A 17,500-nucleotide genomic window follows, 5' to 3' on the forward strand; every position below is an offset into this window, starting at 1 on the left:
CAATACGGAGCGGTTCAGACATTCCTTTGTGCCAGCAGCCATCAGACTACAACAGTGCCTGAGAGTTTCCGTGTGTCATAGAAGTGTGCACGTATGTGTGTGTGTGTGTGTGTGTGTGTGTGTGTGTGTGTGTGTGTGTGTGTATGTATGTATGTATACATGTGTATTACTAGATGTACAGTTAGGTCCATAAATATTTGGACATTGACATAATTTTCATCATTTTGACTCTGTACATCACCACAATGGATTGAAATTAAACAATCAATATGTGCTTTAAGTGCACACAGCTTTAATTTGAGGGTATTTACTGTACATCCAAATCAGGTGAACGACAAATTGTATATGTTAAGGGACCAAAAGTAATTGGACAAACTAACATAGTCATAAATCAAATTGTCATTATAAATATTTGGTTGCAAATTCTTTTCAGTGACAGCCTGAAGTCTGGAACCCATAAACATCACCAGATGCAGGGTTTGTCCCTGGTGATGCTCTGCCAGGCCTCTACTGCAACTGTCTTCAGTTCCTGCTTGTTCTTTGGGCCGTTTTGCCTTCAGTTTTGTCTTCAGCAACTGAAATGCATGCTCAATTGGAATCATGTCAGGTGACTGACTAAGCCATTGCAGAACATTTCACTTATTTGCCTTGAAAAACTCTTGGTTACTTTCACAGTATGCTTCGGGTTATTGTCCATCTCGGCATCTGCACTGTGAAGCGCCGTCCAACAAGTTCTGAAGCATTTGGCTGAAAATGAGCAGATAATATTGCCCAAAACACTTGAACATGAATTAATCCTGCTTTTGTCAGCATTCACATTATCAATAAATACAAGGGAACCAGTTCCATTGGCAGCCATACATGCCCACACCACATCAGTACCACCATCATGCTTCACTGATGAGGTGGTATGCTTTGAACCATGAGCAGTTCCTTCCCTTCTCCATGCTCTTCTCTTCCCATCATTCTGGTACAAGTTGATCTTTGTCTCATCTGTTCATAGGATGTTGTTCCAGAACTGTACAGGCTTTTTTTGTGGATGTGTTTTGGAAAATTCTAATCTGGCCTTCCTGTTTTTGAGGCTCACCAATGGTTTACATTTTGTAAATGGGTCTTTCTTCGCCAGGGATTTTTTTTTTTTTCTGTTATCAACACAGTTGTTTTCCACAGGCTCATCCTACCCAGGTGCAATACAGAGCGGTTCAGACATTCCTTTGTGCCAGCAGCCATCAGACTACAACAGTGCCTGAGAGTTTCCGTGTGTCATAGAGGTGTGCTCGTATGCATGTATACATGTGTATTACTAGATATACAGTTAGGTCCATAAATATTTGGACATTGACACCATTTTCATCATTTTGGCTCTGTACATCACCACAATGGATTTGAAATTAAACACTCAATATGTGCTTTAAGTGCATTCAGCTTTAATTTGAGGGTATTTAGTGTACATCCAAATCAGGTGAAGGGTGAATGAATGACAACAAATTGAACTGTCTTGCAGTTATTTTGGTGTTGCTGAGCTCACCGGTGTGTTCTTTCTTTTTAAGAATGTACCAAACAGTTGATTTGGCAACACCAAATGTTTTTGCTATCTCTTTGACAGGTTTGTTTTGATTTTTTTAGCCTAATGATGGCTTGCTTCACTGATAGTGACGGCTCTTTGGATTTCATATTGAGAGTTGACAGCAACAGATTCCAAATGCAAGTACCACACTTGAAATGAACTCTAGACCTTTTATCTGCTCCTTGTAAATGAAATAAGAGGGAATAACACATACTTGGCCATGGAAGTGAGCAAACAATTTTCCAATTACTTTTGGTCCCTTAAAAAGGGAGGGGCACATACAGTGAAGAATGAGCCAAATAATTATTTGATCCCCTGCTGATCGTTTGCCCACTGACAACGAAATGACCAGTCTATAATTTTAATGGTAGGTTTATTTTAACAGTGAGAGACAGAATGACAAAAAAAGTCACAAAAAAGTTATAAATTGATTTGCATTTTAATGAGTGAAATAAGTATTTGACCCCTTCACAAAACATGACTTAGTACTTGGTGGCAAAACCCTTGTTGGCAATCACAGAGGTCAGACGGTTCTTGTAGTTGGCCACCAGGTTTGCACACATCTCAGGAGGGAGTTTGTCCCCCTCCTCTTTGCAGATCCTCTCCAAGTCATTAAGGTTTGGAGGATGACGTTTGGCAACTCGAAGCTTCAGCTCCCTCCACAGATGTTCTATGGGATTAAGGTCTGGAGACTGGCTAGGCCACTCCAGGACCTTAATGTGCTTCTTCTTCAGCCACCCCTTTGTTGCCTTGGCCGTGGGTTTTGGGTCATTGTCATGCTGGAATACCCATCCATGACCCATTTTCAGTGCCCTGGCTGAGGGAAGGAGGTTCTCACCCAAGATTTGATCGTACATGTCCCCGTCCATCTTCCCTTTGACGCGGTGAAGTTGTCCTGTCCCCTTAGCAGAAAAACACCCCCAAAGCATAATGTTTCCACCTCCATGCTTGACGGTGGGGATGGTGTTCTTGGGGTCATAGCCAACATTCCTCCTCCTCCAAACACGGCGAGTTGAGTTGATGCCAAAGAGCTCGATTTTTGTCTCATCTGACCACAACACTTTCACCCAGTCCTCCTCTGAATCATTCAGATGTTCATTGGCAAACTTCAGACGGGCCTGTACTGTAACCCTAACCCTAACCCTGTACTGTACATGTGCTTTCTTGAGCAGGGAGACCTTGCGGGCGCTGCAGGATCTCAGCCCATGACAGCGTAGTGTGTTACCAACTGTTTTCTTGGTGACTGTGGTCCCAGCTGCCCTGAGATCATTGACAAGATCCTCCCGTGTAGTTCTGGGCTGATTCCTCACCGTTCTCATGATCACTGAGACTCCATGAGGTGAGATCTTTGTCTTTTGACAGTTATTTTGTGTTTCTTCCATTTGTTGAACTGTTGTCACCTTCTCACCAAGCTGCTTGGCGATGGTCTTGTAGTCCATTCCAGCCTTGTGCAGGCCTACAATCTTGTCCCTGACATCCTTGGACAGCTCTTTGGTCTCGGCCACGGTGGAGAGTTTGGAATCTGATTGATTGATTGCTTCTGTGACAGGTGTCTTTTATACAGGTAATGAGCTGAGATAAGAAGCACTCTCTTAAAGGGACAGGACTAATTTGTGTGCCTCATGGACATAACCAGTCTGTTGGAGCCAGCTGGCTGATAGGGGATCAAATACTTATTTCAGTCGATCAAATGCAAATCAATTTATAACTTTTTTTAAATGTTTTTCTGGATTTTGTTGTTGTTATTCTGTCTCTCACTGTTAATTATGCAGGTACACATATATCTTATTCTATTCCATACTGCACAGTTACTGTCCATATGGATGTATATCGCCCCTGATATCCCTTTATTATGCTGCTACCCCCCCCCCCTCACCCCCCACCTCTTATCTAGTGTCTCTTTCTTTTTTGTTTCTCTGTATCTAGTGTTTCTCTCCGCTCCAACCTTTCAGGAATTTTCAATTCTGAAACGCCAAATTCCCCCCTGGGGGGATCAATAAATCCTGCCCATAGAATGCAGTGATATCATGAGCGCAGAGTAATTACTGCTGGATTACTTTTCAGACTTCATACACGGGACATGGAATCAACGGTCACTCAAAAATCATTGTTTACACAAAGTTCTGTTGATTAGATTAGATTCAACATGTAGGTAGCCCAGTAGCCTGGGACGACAAAATGCAGTTACACCGAAATGCAGTTGACATGGTGAATAGCGATTTTTCAGAACTGCGTGTCATAACGATCCAATGACACACTCCTTTGCACCGACATTAAACTAAGTTATTCCACAGATTTTAAACATTTTGAATGGCTATTTGTGAAGATAATTGACTTCTTTCCCAAGTTTTTTCACAGCACCAGCAACCAGTGTTCCATATCAATGCCTCGGTTCGCAAAGCATCCTGGGAGTTTTCATCTACCCCTCGGTTTCAAGTCAGCATCTGAAAACCCTCGGTTTGGAGGGCTGTTTGCTGTGCAAAATGTAGGGGTAGGGCCAAGGGGGAGTATTGGGATTGGGCCCAAGTTACAAAACCATTCAAACATCACTGATCGCTCAGGCTGAGAGTGAACGGTGACCGCAGGGCGAGCGGGCTCACAGTCATACGTTGGGCCGACGGCTGAACTCATTAAGTGCGTTGATGGTGTGTGGGTCGGCAGAGTGGAACCCACCTGGAGCGTGTCGGCGAATATGACGATCAGGTTCTTCAGCTGCAGGACCAGGTCTGGGTCGTTACAGTAGGACTGGAGGGAGGAACAACGTGGGACGTTAGCTGGGTGGGAGTATGAGGGGGGAGGGGGGGGGGGGGTCAGGGGTAAGAGAGGGGTAGAGAGGGGGCGGAGAGAGAGGTAGAGCAAGAGAGAGAGAGAGAGAGCAAGAGATGGAGAGCGAGAGAGAAACTTTAGCCTCTCTCTCTCCAGCCCCCCCGCCCCCCCCCCTCCCCCCAAGGCCGCCCCCCCCCCCCCCCACATAAATACTCATCTGTGAGCACCTCAGGATCAGTCGATATCAGACTCAAAGCACTCAAAAACAGCTGATCTGAGCTCTACAGTGGACCATGGAGAAGCTCTCTCTCTCTCTCTCTCTCTCTCTGCTCTGAGTTTCAGTGAGGTCTCTCTCTTTCACTCTCTGAAAGGTCAAGTCTCTTTCTGTCCGGTCTGTCTCTCTCTTTCACTGTCCCTCTCTGACCAGTAGAGTCAGGTCTCTCTATCTCTCAGGGAATTACAGTGGTGATTTATGGTACATTGACGTAGGGAGTCTGTCTCCAAGTGTCCCACCGGCCCGGAGAGGTGCGTAAATCACTGGGCTGAATGAGCGCAGCCCGGGGACTGACACACAGCAGCAGCTTCCAGCCTCCGTGTTTACACACACACACACACGCACACACACACACACACACACACACACACGTGCCCCCTGTGGCCCGGCTGGGAGACTGGACAGTGAAGCCTAGCCGTGGCCTGGTTGGGTTGGGAGACTACCGCCGGGAGAGACCGCGAGCAGCGGACCGGGAGACCAGAGCAGCGGAGGCCTAGCTGTGGCCTGGTTGGTGCTCAGGGCTGGGGCTGGGGGCCGAGGCCGGCCGAGGTTGGGCTGGGTTGATTTAGAAGGCCGGGGCGTTTGGAATGATAATTGGAGGTCGCCCCGTCCTGGTGGGCTCCATTCAGAAGCCTCCCATTCACTCGACCTGATGGAGGACTCAGCTGAGACTAATGAGGACAGATTGCAACAATAACAGCAGATTAAGCCTGCATATTCCCCACTGCTGGAGCAGGAGTGTGTTTGGAGGGCCCAGTCAGTTGTAAATCAAGCAGGGATTATGCTAACAGGGCTCACAGCCTGGGTCCCGGGGGCCAAACAAAGGCCCCTGGCCCTCGGCCCCCCCCCTCCCCCCCCGACCTCTGCTGCTCATACTGGACTTTCAATCACAAAGAGGCCGGCCCGCAGGCTCCCCGTGACCCCGAGGCGCTCTGCGTGGCTCGGGCTGACCACTCACCTCGCCTGGCAGGTCACTTACTCCTCACTCCGTCCAGGTGGATGTGTGTGTGTGTGTGTGTGTGTGTGTGTTAATATGGTCTGATCTTCAAGATTGTGTATGTTGCGATTGTCCCTTTGAATGCGTGTGCATTGTATGCATTTATGATTGTATGTGCATTTGAGCGTGTAATCATGTGTGTGTGTGTGTGTGTGTGTGCTGCCAACTTACGGAGTGTGTGCGGAGCACGGCGATGATCTTGGACAGGGCCATGTTCCACAGCTCGTCCGTGAAGGCCCTGGTCACCAGCCCCTGGGTGGCGTGCAGGATGTGGTCCTCCACCACGAAGAAGCCCACAATCTGGTTGAAGTACCTCCTGTATCCCTCCACCGTCTCGTGCTGGGGGGGGGGGGGGTGGATGAAAATAGATCCGTTCAGAGTCAAAGCCAAGCAGAACATGAGGAGAGGGGGTGTGTGTGTGTGTATGTGTGTGTGTGTGTCATACCCACCATGTTGGCCTGGGGCTGCAGCACTAGCCTTGCCTGTTTTTTCCTCTGCTTCCTGTAGTAATTCTCAAACGTTTCTCGGTCACCCTGAGACAGAGAGTTTCATTACATTTAATCACATTTAAATGTTACTAATTTCAGGGGAATCACAACTAGGGGCATTCAAAAGAGGCAGATGAGAACATACGACAACAAAACAGGCATCTAACGACCAAGTCATTGCCGGTTGGTGTATTGAACTTATTACTTTATTGTTCAGAGTTCATTCTGGGTGCGATGATGTTAACATGAAGGTAGACTTTGACTAAAGCATTAAACACCTGCTTGTCAATCACGCCGGCAATACGCGGGCTCTTAAAGAGGTGAACGGTGAGTCACGGATGGTTCTAGAAGCTCTTTTTCCAAGCCTCCTGGGCATTCAGACTGAGGTGTAACCAACAACACAGGCTAACAGTAACGGTCGGTTCCAAACGCAACAATGCCGGAGGCGGCCGCTGTCTAAATCAGCCAAAACCATCAAACCGGCGCAATTAAACTGCCTGCCGATCTCCCCCCCCACCGATGATCTGTTCTAGATAGAAATGTTTCGACTGGTGCGAGAAGCTGCTGCAGACATAGCCTGTAGGCTTGGGGGGGGGCAGAGAGAGAGAGAGAGAGAGAGAGAGAGATATGGGGAGACAGAGACGAGACCACTATAGGCTATATTGTTGCGCCGCGTTGGCTAGCTAGGGTTTTTCATAACTTCATCATGAAGTATTTTATACCTCCGGGGCGTGTACGGGATGAAACACTCGGTTATGGAATTGAAAAGATGCGTATCTACAACAGCTATTCTGAAGAGGCGCTTCATGCAGAAGTGATCATATCGATAATCCCGTGAAACAAAACAATGATTTTTATCGCGCATAAAAGCGCTGATGGCTCCCCACCTGTCGGGGGTGAGACCTGTGTTTGTGTCTCTCCGTGCATTCCTACCTGCGCAGGAGATGTGTGTGTGCATGCTCCGTCCCCGCGTGGGCGTGCGAGAGAATGCGCGTGCGCGCCTCTCTCTCCGTGCGTACGCACGCAGTGTGTGTGTGTGTGTGTGTGTGTGTGTGTGTGATGTGGTTCCAGGAGCTCTCCCAGTCAGAAGTCCCCGTGCTCTCATTAAAAGCTCTATTCAGGAGAGAGCGCTCTCCATTGACTCATCCGCCGGGCCCCTGAATGAGCGGCGGTTCGTGCGCGACATGAATGCGCCGGCGCTCCCCGGACGGGGTTTTTGTTCCGCGGCGGAGGGGAGGTTACCGCTCGGTCAATCCTATTAAACGCCGGAGGCTTCGCTCCGCTCAAGACTGCGGGATTAGTTCGCACACAAGATGAGAAGATGTTAGCCCCCCCCCCGCCCCCCACTGCCCCCCCCCCCCTCCCCGAGCAAAAGACTAACAACCCCGGCCCTCTGCCCTGATTTTTTTCCTCCCCCCCCGTTGCAATAACAGCAATGGCCGTGCCAACCCAAACTCTGGAAATCCCAGCCTTACACAACTCATTGCTGTTGGGACGGAATCACTTGAAGCATAAAGGAAAACAGTCGAGTGATCTGATGCGACCTTTTCAGCCTCTCTTCGGCTCCGATGTTATTCACGTACGCGGGGGTGCGCTCGCTCTAGCTCCCCCCGGCGTCCTGGAATCGACGAGGACGCGTCGAAAAAAGTGCATAGCCTAACCCCACCTGAGACGGCCCGGCGACGTAAATCAACAACACCTTAAGTCACGTAAAACCGAAGTATTCAAATGAAGCGCGGTGAACTATTTTGACCCCCAGGCCCGGACCCTGGAGGAATCCCACTCGGTGATGGACCATCACCGGCCCTGAGCCGCTGGCCGGCTCTCTCCCCATCTCTCTCAGTATGGCTGATCCTAAGCTGTCTATGGTTAACTGAAGAATGCCATTAAGCTGCTGGGCCTATGGCCATTGTTTGGCAGCAAAGGTCTGAAAACAATAGGCTTAGGGGCTATTCACACTCGGGGGATTAGCGTGTCAAGCTAAGTGGCAGTGGAACCGTGAACTCTCTCCACAAGTGGTGAGGTTGGTTTTGTTTGGCTGTTGATCCAATACCTTCAATTAACTACTATTAATTCTACAGGCCTGTGACTAGCCTGGCCCAGCACCGCAAAGCCATATCCCACTTTAATTAATTGGCACCCTTTGCCACCCGACGAATCTCGCGTCTCCCGTTCGACGGGCGTGTCGTTTCGTACGTGGGAATGCTGTACGTCGGAATAAAAACACGGGGTAAAATAAATCTGCAATGCAACAGCAGTGTCGTTTGTGGACTGACCAACCCCACACGGGTCAGGCGGTGGGCGGTGTACGCACCAAAATAGTGTAGATGTGGAGACACCTGTAGACAGGGGAGAAATCCACCAGGTCCTGCGCTGTTAAAACCTGTAGGGGGGGGGGGGGGGGGGGGGACAAGACAATACATGAACAATTACGTCTCCGTCTGCGATACGCTTCTATGGACTGATGACGTCGGGGCGATATTTCCGAGAGAAGAAGCCGGAATGAAGAGACGGCGGGGTCTCGGGTGGGTGGGGGTGGGGGCGTACCTCCTCGTCGGCCTCGTCCTCCTCGCCGCCCTCCTCCAGGGCCAGGCCGTTGTGCTGCGCGGGCGCGCGTCCGTTCAGGGAGTAGACCGGCTTGGCGTAGCCCGGGCTGGCCTGCTTCTGCACCGCGCTGTTGAACGTCCTGTGCTGCTGCGCCTGCGGAGGGGAGGAAGAGAGAGAGACGCACGTTTTGACGCGCCGCACGAGAGACCGAACAGGACAGAGAGAGGGACAGGGGAGTGTAGTTGCGGTCCACGTTGTTCGACGCCGAGAGGTTAGCCTCCGGCCCCCGGCCCCGGGACCCCCCACCTGTCTCATGGCGGTCTCTCCGATCTTGTCCGAGTGTTTCCTGATGCTCTCCAGGAAGTCCTTGAGGTCCGACATGGAGATGTCCTTGATCTCCTCCCGCAGCCTGGGCAGGTTCTCCGCCATGATCTGGCAGAACCGGTACTGGCTCACCCTGGGGATGTAGATGTTCTCCAGCTGCTCCATGGTCTTCAGTGCGGCATAGTACCTGGAGGCGGGATTAACAGGGGGGGTCAGGAGAACGGCGGAACGCTCGGAACATAGAACCCTCAGAACTCAACGGAACTCAAAATTCGGCGCGTGATGTCGTCAAATAGGAAGGCGGGACAAAGACATGCTGTCTAACACGTGTAGAGGGATTCTCATACAGGTCTGGGGGAGGTTAAAATGCAGGGTTTGGGTGACCCTGGCCTCTACTGTGTGTGTGTGTGTGTGTGTGTGTGTGTGTGTGTGTGTGTGTGTGTGTGTGTGTGTGTGTGTGGCTGAGTGCATACATGTACTGTAAGCCTTTGTGTCTCTGGCTCTGTGTGTCTCTCTGTGTGTCTCTCTGTGTGTCTCTCTGTGTGTCTCTCTGTGTGTCTCTCTGTGTGTCTCTCTGTGTGTCCCTCTGTGTGTCTCTCTGTGTGTCTCTCTGTGTGTCTCTCTGTGTGTCCCTCTGTGTGTCTCTCTGTGTGTCCCTCTGTGTGTCTCTCTGTGTGTCTCTCTGTGTGTCTCTCTGTGTGTCCCTCTGTGTGTCCCTCTGTGTGTCTCTCTGTGTGTCCCTCTGTGTGTCCCTCTGTGTGTCTCTCTGTGTGTCTCTCTGTGTGTCTCTCTGTGTGTCTCTCTGTGTGTCTCTCTGTGTGTCTCTCTGTGTGTCTCTCTGTGTGTCTCTCTGTGTGTCTCTCGTCCTGTGTGTTGTCCATGTGAACTCTGGGAGGATCCCAGAGAGTGTGCTTAAGCCATGTCCCGGTCAAGTCATTAGTGCTCCGGGGACACACACACACACACACACACGCACGCACGCACGCACGCACACACACACACACACACAGCGCTGGGAGAGGGGCACTACGCTGATTGCCTTCATTTGGCTGAAGTCCGTGACAGCCCTGTTGTGTGTGCGGGCCTTGCTGTGAAGAAGGGCACACACAAGGTCAATTGTCCTGCGTTTGAATGGCGAGCTCTTTCATGGTGTCTTCTGACTGATTAAGCAGACATTAATGGACAAGGGTCATTATTTTCGGGGTTTCGGAGTGAACCTCACATCCCCTTTTTACAGATCGACATGTAAATATAACCCCTCTCCTGTTCGGGTGAATAAAGTTCACAAGGTTGGTCCCCTGACGCACCCCATCCAGGAACGGCGTTGCTCTATGGAGGCGTGTAGCAGGGCGAAATCTCGGAGCATGTCAAAGAAAAGGGCGCAGAGTGTAAAATACCTTTTGGATTCCAGCTGCTCCTTCAGTTTGCTGTACATTTCTAGGACTGCAGAGGAATGGGGGGGGGGGGGGGGGGGGGGAGAGAGGTTTAGCTCGTCTTCAAATTAGCTGCAGAAAAACAAGATGGTTTGCAGCGTGTGCTCGCATCTCGCCTGGTATACGGAGCTAGCCTGTTCTTGAACATCCCACCTGGTATATGTAACATCACCTGGTAAATAACATCTCACCTGGTACAGTATTCACAGATCACCTGATAAACATCTCACCTGGTATACGGAGCTAGCCTGTACTTGAACACCTCACCTGGTAGGCGCAGCCAGCGTCTAGTCTCACCTGGTAACCACAGCTAGACTTTAAACTGGTTATAAAAGCTTTACCTGCTATGTCTGCTATATCTCACCTGGTTCACAGACCGTAGCTACTACTAATTTTGCCTGACAACATCCCACCTGGTATATGTAACATCACCTGGTAAATAACATCTCACCTTGTACAGTATTCACAGATCACCTGATAAACATCTCGCCTGGTATACAGAGCTCACCTGGTATAACAGCTCAGCTGGTATAACAGCTCACCTGGTATAACTTCTCACCTGGTATAACAGCTCACCTGGTATAACAGCTCACCTGGTATAACTTCTCACCTGGTATAACTTCTCACCTGGTATAACAGCTCACCTGGTATAACTTCTCACCTGGTATAACAGCTCACCTGGTATAACTTCTCACCTGGTATAATAGCTCAGCTGGTATAACAGCTCACCTGATATAGCTTCTCACCTGGTATCCTGGTATAACAGCTTGCCTGGTATAACTTCTCACCTGGTATAATGTCTCACCTGGTATAACTTCTCACCTGGTATAACTTCTCACCTGGTATAATGTCTCACCTGGTATAATGTCTCACCTGATATAAATTCTCACCTGGTATAATGTCTCACCTGGTATAACTTCTCACCTGGTATAACTTCTCACCTGGTATAATGTCTCACCTGGTATAACTTCTCACCTGATATAACTTCTCACCTGGTATATCTTCTCACCTGGTATGACTTCTCACCTGGTATAATGTCTCACCTGGTATAACTTCTCACCTGGTATAATGTCTCACCTGGTATAACTTCTCACCTGGTATAATGTCTCACCTGGTATAACTTCTCACCTGATATAACTTCTCACCTGGTATAACTTCTCACCTGGTATGACTTCTCACCTGGTATAATGTCTCACCTGGTATAACTTCTCACCTGGTATAATGTCTCACCTGGTATACAGAGCTGCAGCTTCTCCACCGTGGTGGCCATGTTCCTCTGCTGGATCCTGCAGCGAATCACCTCCTCCGTTTGGGCGGTGACCTTACATAAGCAGAGGTCACGAAGGTCAAGGCCCCCGCAATTAACCCCCGAGGTCGCGGCGAGGTTCTGTCTAGCCCCTCCCCCTCGCCTCTCCCGGTGACGGGACGGGCTGACGTGACAACAAAAGCCGCTTACCTCTTTCCCGGCGTCTTGCAGTCTTCGGTTGGTGTCCGTAACTTGGCCCTTAAAAAATAAGATCACTTTTGTGAGACAAATCAGCCCCTCGGTGCCCTCCGTTGTAACTGCTCACCCTTGTAATCAGATCATGCTTCATGAGGGGGCAGCGACAAAGACGGGCAAATTCAAATTAACTGTGCAGCGGGGACTTGAACCCTGGTTCGGCGGGGAGGCTTTTATGCGCCTTAATCGCTTGTGACAGGCCTTTCTAACAGATTCTGTGACAAACTTCTCAATTTTACTGGGAGATTTTTGAACTCTCCTTGTCTCCGCGGGTCTGTCAAACAATCCAAATCAATGACCCAATTGACCACTGGTCCCTTCTCGATCACCTCAATGAGCTCTATGTGCCATTCATTGTCTGGGGCCAGGAGCCTGGGGCCATTTTTCTGGTAATTAAACATTCTCCCCTCACCCCCTCTCCCTGGCTGAATACAAACACTGGCTGGTTGACTCACTTCAAATGGAGGAGAGAGTTCGGCTGAGCTCGTTCCACAGAGCAGCGGCCAGCCACAGTGGGCAGGTGCACGGGGAGAGAGGGAGAGAGAGAGAGAGAGAGAGAGAGAGAGATAGAGAGGGAGAGAGAGAGAGAGAGAGAGAGAGAGAGAGAGAGAGAGAGAGAGAGGGTCTGCTCTGCTCTACGCCCATCGCGCCCTGCGGTTTCCCACATACAAAACTCTCATTAGGTCACAGTCGTAATAAGGAAGGGGCATTTGGGCATTATTAAAAGTCTCATTAGTTACAGGACAAAAGGCGCCCAGTCCGGTGACCTGGTTGATCGCGCTGTATCTTGCCTCCCTTCGTTATCTGAATATGCTTTATGCAATGCTGCCGTAATTGCCGGCTTGGGTCAGCCTGCCCCCGGCTCCGTGGGCGCAACATAGAGCACTTTCAGAGGTGGAAAGAGAGCTAAAGAGAACCGGGCCTGGGCCCGTACGGCTCCGCAGCTGCGTGCTCTGCTCTCGGCCCGTGGACCGATGGGTGGGCGGGGGGGGGGGGGGGAGTCCATGCATGAACTGGATTGGGAGAATTTAACCGACGGCCCGGCTTGTCGTACGAAGAACGCAAACTCCGCGGGCCCGTCTGCGACCGATCTAAAAAACGTGAGGCTCGATTAGAGGCGAGAGGAGGACCCCGTCGCCCGACCGACGAGACGAGTCTGGAAAACGATCGTTCGTAGAGGTTCATAGTGCGGCCGACGTGGCAGCCTGGGAAGATGTGTAAATGCTAATCCCTGCATCTTTCCATCCATCTCTGACTGTTTCCCTATCTCTCTCTCTCTCTCTCTCTCCCTCTCTCTGACACTCTGTCTCTCTCTCTCCCTCTCTCTGTCTCTCTCTCTCTCTGACACTCTGTCTCTCTCTCTCTCTCCCTCTCTCTGTCTCTCTCTCTCTCTGACACTCTGTCTCTCTCCCTCTCTCTCTCTCTGACACTCTGTCTCTCTCTCTGACACTGTCTCTCTCTCTGACTCTCTCTCTCTCTCTGTCCGTCTGTCTCTCTCTCTGTCTCTCTCTCTCTCTGACACTGTCTCTCTCCCTCTCTCTCTCTCTGACACTCTGTCTCTCTCTCTGACACTGTCTCTCTCTCTGACTCTCTCTCTCTCTCTGTCTGTCTCTCTCTCTCTCTCTGTCTCTCTCTGTCTGTCTCTCTCTCTCTCTCTGTCTGTCTCTCTCTCTCTGTCTCTCTCTCTCTGTCTGTCTCTCTCTCTCTGTCTGTCTGTCTCTCTGTCTCTCTCTCTGACTCTCTCTCTCTCTGACTCTCTCTCTCTCTTTCTATTCCTCCTACACAGACCCCCCCCCCCCCCCCCTCCGTCCTGCTCACCATCAGCTTCTCGGCGTCGGCGCGGACCTTGAGCAGCTCCGTGATGGCGTCCACGAAGCCCTGGTGGTGGAAGTTGCACATCTTCTCGATCTCCCGGTCGTGGTTCCGTATCCTGGCGTCCAGCTTCTCCATGAAGCGCTTGTGCGCGTGGGGCTGGTCATCGTACACCGACCTGAAACACGGAACAACACAGGACAGGAGAGCATGATGATGAATACAAGTTAGCTCCCGGCTAACGCGGCACGCAGAAAAAACCAAACAAACACCCCAGAGGAATCTAGCCCGTTTCACGTTAGCTCGCCGACGCTAACGCGGGCGACTTATAAAACCGGCGAGTTCCGCGTTCTCTCTGACGCTCGGCGCCGACGCGGGTGCTCAGCGGCACGCAGAAGAGCCTCGGAGAGGGAGGGGGGTGGGGGGGGGGGGTGCTGGCGGCGAGAGGGGGACCAGGTGTTCCTTGTTTTGCAATGTGTTGCAAGACGACTGTGAGGCTTGGATCCAGCTCGGTGTGCGGCGCTGGCCGGCGCCCAGAGAGCCCAGATGGCTGTGGGCCGGCCGTGATGGATGAGCCTGCGCTCTCGCAGGAGAGAGACAGAATCCGCCAGACGCGTTCACATCCCCATCCGTCACGGCGCGCCGGACAGATGACCGTACTGCACTGGGCTGACATGAAATACCGGGGGCAGCGGTAGGCAACAACAAGATTTAGGCCTGGGGCTACTAGTACTGAGGAAGGTATAGGCTGGGACTAGAACATATAAGATATAGGCTGGGACTAGAACTGATAAGATATAGGCTGGGACTAGAACTGAGGAGGGTATAGGCTGGGACTAGTACTGAGGAAGGTATAGGCTGGGACTAGAACTGATAAGATATAGGCTGGGACTAGAACTGATAAGATATAGGCTGGGACTAGAACTGAGGAGGGTATAGGCTGGGACTAGAACTGAGGAAGATATAGGCTGGGACTAGAACTGAGGAGGGTATAGGCTGGGACTAGCACTGAAGAAGATATATTCTGGGACTAGAACTGAGGAAGGTATAGGCTGGGACTAGAACTGAGGGGAATAGCTGTACTATTGTGACCAGTGTCAAACCCAGGAGAGAGAGTAGGCTGGCTGAGTTAGTTAGTCCAGGTAGGCCAAATGTCAACGTCAATCTCTGGACAACAAGATTGTGCGGGTGAGTAAAAGCATGGATAGCTAAAGCAAACACTGTAAAGCAAGGTTATAATGAGAGGTGTACCTTGTCCTATGTCTCATTTACGACTAATACTGCTGTTAACATTATCTATCTAACTTAGAGTATGTCTCCATCTGCTGGTAGACCACTGCCACTACAGGCCAACACTAGTGAGTGGATCAAACCAAGGAAGTGAGGCGGTCAAGAGTGTGGTCATTAGTGGTCCTAGGCCGCCCTCTTCTGGACATACTGCAGACTAGCCCCGTCTAGGTAGGGGTGGGATGTAAACCTAGTAGATACATTAGGCATTATTCTGATTCAGACATATTTAGTAAAGGAACCAAAACATTTAGCCACACCTAAACTGAAGCCGAAACTGAAATGTGGGCTATATTCAAATACACAAGAACAATGCCTACACAGCAACACTGATCCATGGCATCATTTCGTGGTTAATGTAGAAGCTGGTTAAACACCACACACACACGCGCACGCACAAACACACACCTCTGTGGCGAAGTTATCAGTGCCTGGCGAGGCTATACATTGTATTCTAAGAGAGCAATAAAGACAGTGAAACGGAATTTGTTTCTGTATTTCTAAACTGTCAGTTGGTTTATGGAAATCTTGCCAATCCACTCCTGCTCATTTACATATTACACACACACGCATACAAACACACCACACACACACACACACACACTGAAAACCGCTCCATAAACATCAGTGTATGAACTACCCATAGCCTATTCTGTCCTGAAGAGTTTGACGGATAGGTCGGATTTCAAAACCTAACAACATAGGCCTATGGGACAGGTCTGAAGCGTGGGTCATTATTGAACTAAAAGCTAAAAGCCAAACCAGCACTAACTAAGCACAGCTGGCCACTCGTAGGCCTCGGCCTGCATGCTGAGTCTGACCACAATGGCCCGCTGCTTGACCACAGCCATGTATCACTGTCAGACCACAGCCTGGGGTAGGTCTACCACATCTGTCTCTCTCACTCCCTCCGTCTAGCTGTCCGTCCGTCTCTATCTCTCTCCGTTTCTCATCTCTCTCTTTCCATCTCTCTATTTCTCTCACTTACACACTATCCCTCCCAGCTCCCCACCTCTCTCTCTCTCTCTCTCTCTCTCTCTCTCTCTCTCTCTCCGTTTCTCATCTCTCTCTTTCCATCTCTCTATTTCTCTCACTTACACACTATCCCTCCCAGCTCCCCACCTCTCTCTCTCACACTTGTCAGCAGGGAAATCAATGGACTGAAATAAAATGACGCAGAGATAAATTAACACTAGACTAACATCACGTCTGTCTGTAACATAGTTGGCAGTGGCGCCGCTAGAACATACCTGTTACAGGATGAACCTATTAATATGATAAATAAACACTTAAGGACCCCATACAGAAATCTGCGTGCTAGCCGACTGTACATCCCACTTAGGCCTTAGACCCAATGGTTGACTTAACCCTTTCGATACGACCACGTCACCGGCAACATTTTAAAAATATCTAACAAATATTTAATAATATAAAAAAAAATATCTAACAAATCTAAAAAATTCCTCACTCCAACACTTGCTGAAGGCTGAGAAACTGCGCTTTCTAGTATTATAGGGAAAATCCAATTAATATTCAAAATGTTGTCACTGTACTTTCAGGGTTAAAAGGGTTAAGCCTACAGGGACCAGCCTCCAAAACAAGACAAAAGTGTGAGTAACCCTAGTCCTAATTTGACTTCGACGAATCAATCAAACAATCCATTTCCTGGTGATCTTGAACTTGCGTCTGTGTGTGTGTGTATCTGGTTTGGTTCTGGCGTCCGGCTCTATTGCCCGCGGTTACAGATTTATTCGGGGAGATAAACCTACACAATGGCTTCCACTGTAATACGGCACGACGCTCTCCAACTACCACAAGGGCAGTACTGTTGTTGTTGACACAAGGTGAATGAATCATATTTATAGCCCCGAGACCTCAGGTTTGCGAGGGTGATAAAAAAAAAAAAAGCCGTTATGAAAAGTCGGTTGAGGGGAAACGTTGGCGCTGGCGTTCCAGAGAACCTTTTATAATCCAGACGGCCCCGTATCATGAGCGGGGTTATTATGCAAATCCGTCAAATGAATATTTCATAAGTCAATCGACATCAAGATATTGAAATGCGAAAAAACCGGTGTGAAGGCATTGCAGGCGTTAAAGTGTTCATGCAACCTCGGTGGCTGGGGTGTCGCAATTCCACAAGACAGCGTTGAGGAAGGTGAAGGTGAAGGTTAGCCGATGGCTTATCTTTATCTCAATGCTTCACGGATAGTTCATGGCCACCAGTGACTAACTGCAGAGGTGACGAAGCATGTCACTTGTGTGCGAGGCCAACGCCATTGCTCAGTCAAATCAGTGATTCTTAGGAAGGAAATTATGACATGAAGACACACCCACACCGTCCAAAACACACACACACACACACACCCACACACACACACACACAGAAACAGGGTGTGGTAACAACTGTCCGGTAGCCTACTCTAAGCTCTTACAACACAGAAAACCTGACTGTTTCAACATAGAGATTTCCTCTTCCCTGCTGGCACTTCCCCAGAGGGATGCAC

At 49.8% G+C, this 17,500-nt stretch overlaps 1 protein-coding gene across 2 annotated transcripts in view; it reads right to left on the reverse strand.

Annotated features, from left to right (window-relative positions):
• Window positions 1-17,500, reverse strand: part of exoc6 (exocyst complex component 6) — a 40,655-nt gene that overhangs the window by 19,237 nt on the left and 3,918 nt on the right. Inside the window, exons 2-11 of one of the 2 annotated variants that reach the window (XM_084459804.1) lie at window positions 13,716-13,887; window positions 11,853-11,900; window positions 11,627-11,717; window positions 10,361-10,406; window positions 8,946-9,150; window positions 8,640-8,792; window positions 8,407-8,475; window positions 6,054-6,137; window positions 5,776-5,943; window positions 4,241-4,312 (exon numbers count right to left, since the gene is read on the reverse strand). In XM_084459804.1, coding sequence (XP_084315930.1) covers window positions 4,241-4,312; window positions 5,776-5,943; window positions 6,054-6,137; window positions 8,407-8,475; window positions 8,640-8,792; window positions 8,946-9,150; window positions 10,361-10,406; window positions 11,627-11,717; window positions 11,853-11,900; window positions 13,716-13,887 — 1,108 coding nt within the window. The remainder of the gene's footprint in view (window positions 1-4,240; window positions 4,313-5,775; window positions 5,944-6,053; window positions 6,138-8,406; window positions 8,476-8,639; window positions 8,793-8,945; window positions 9,151-10,360; window positions 10,407-11,626; window positions 11,718-11,852; window positions 11,901-13,715; window positions 13,888-17,500) is intronic. The other variant, XM_084459805.1, reaches the window with a different exon arrangement.

The sequence above is a fragment of the Borostomias antarcticus genome (assembly GCF_949987555.1).
Source record: "Borostomias antarcticus genome assembly, chromosome: 29".
In the NCBI taxonomy this organism is placed as follows: domain Eukaryota; kingdom Metazoa; phylum Chordata; class Actinopteri; order Stomiiformes; family Stomiidae; genus Borostomias; species Borostomias antarcticus.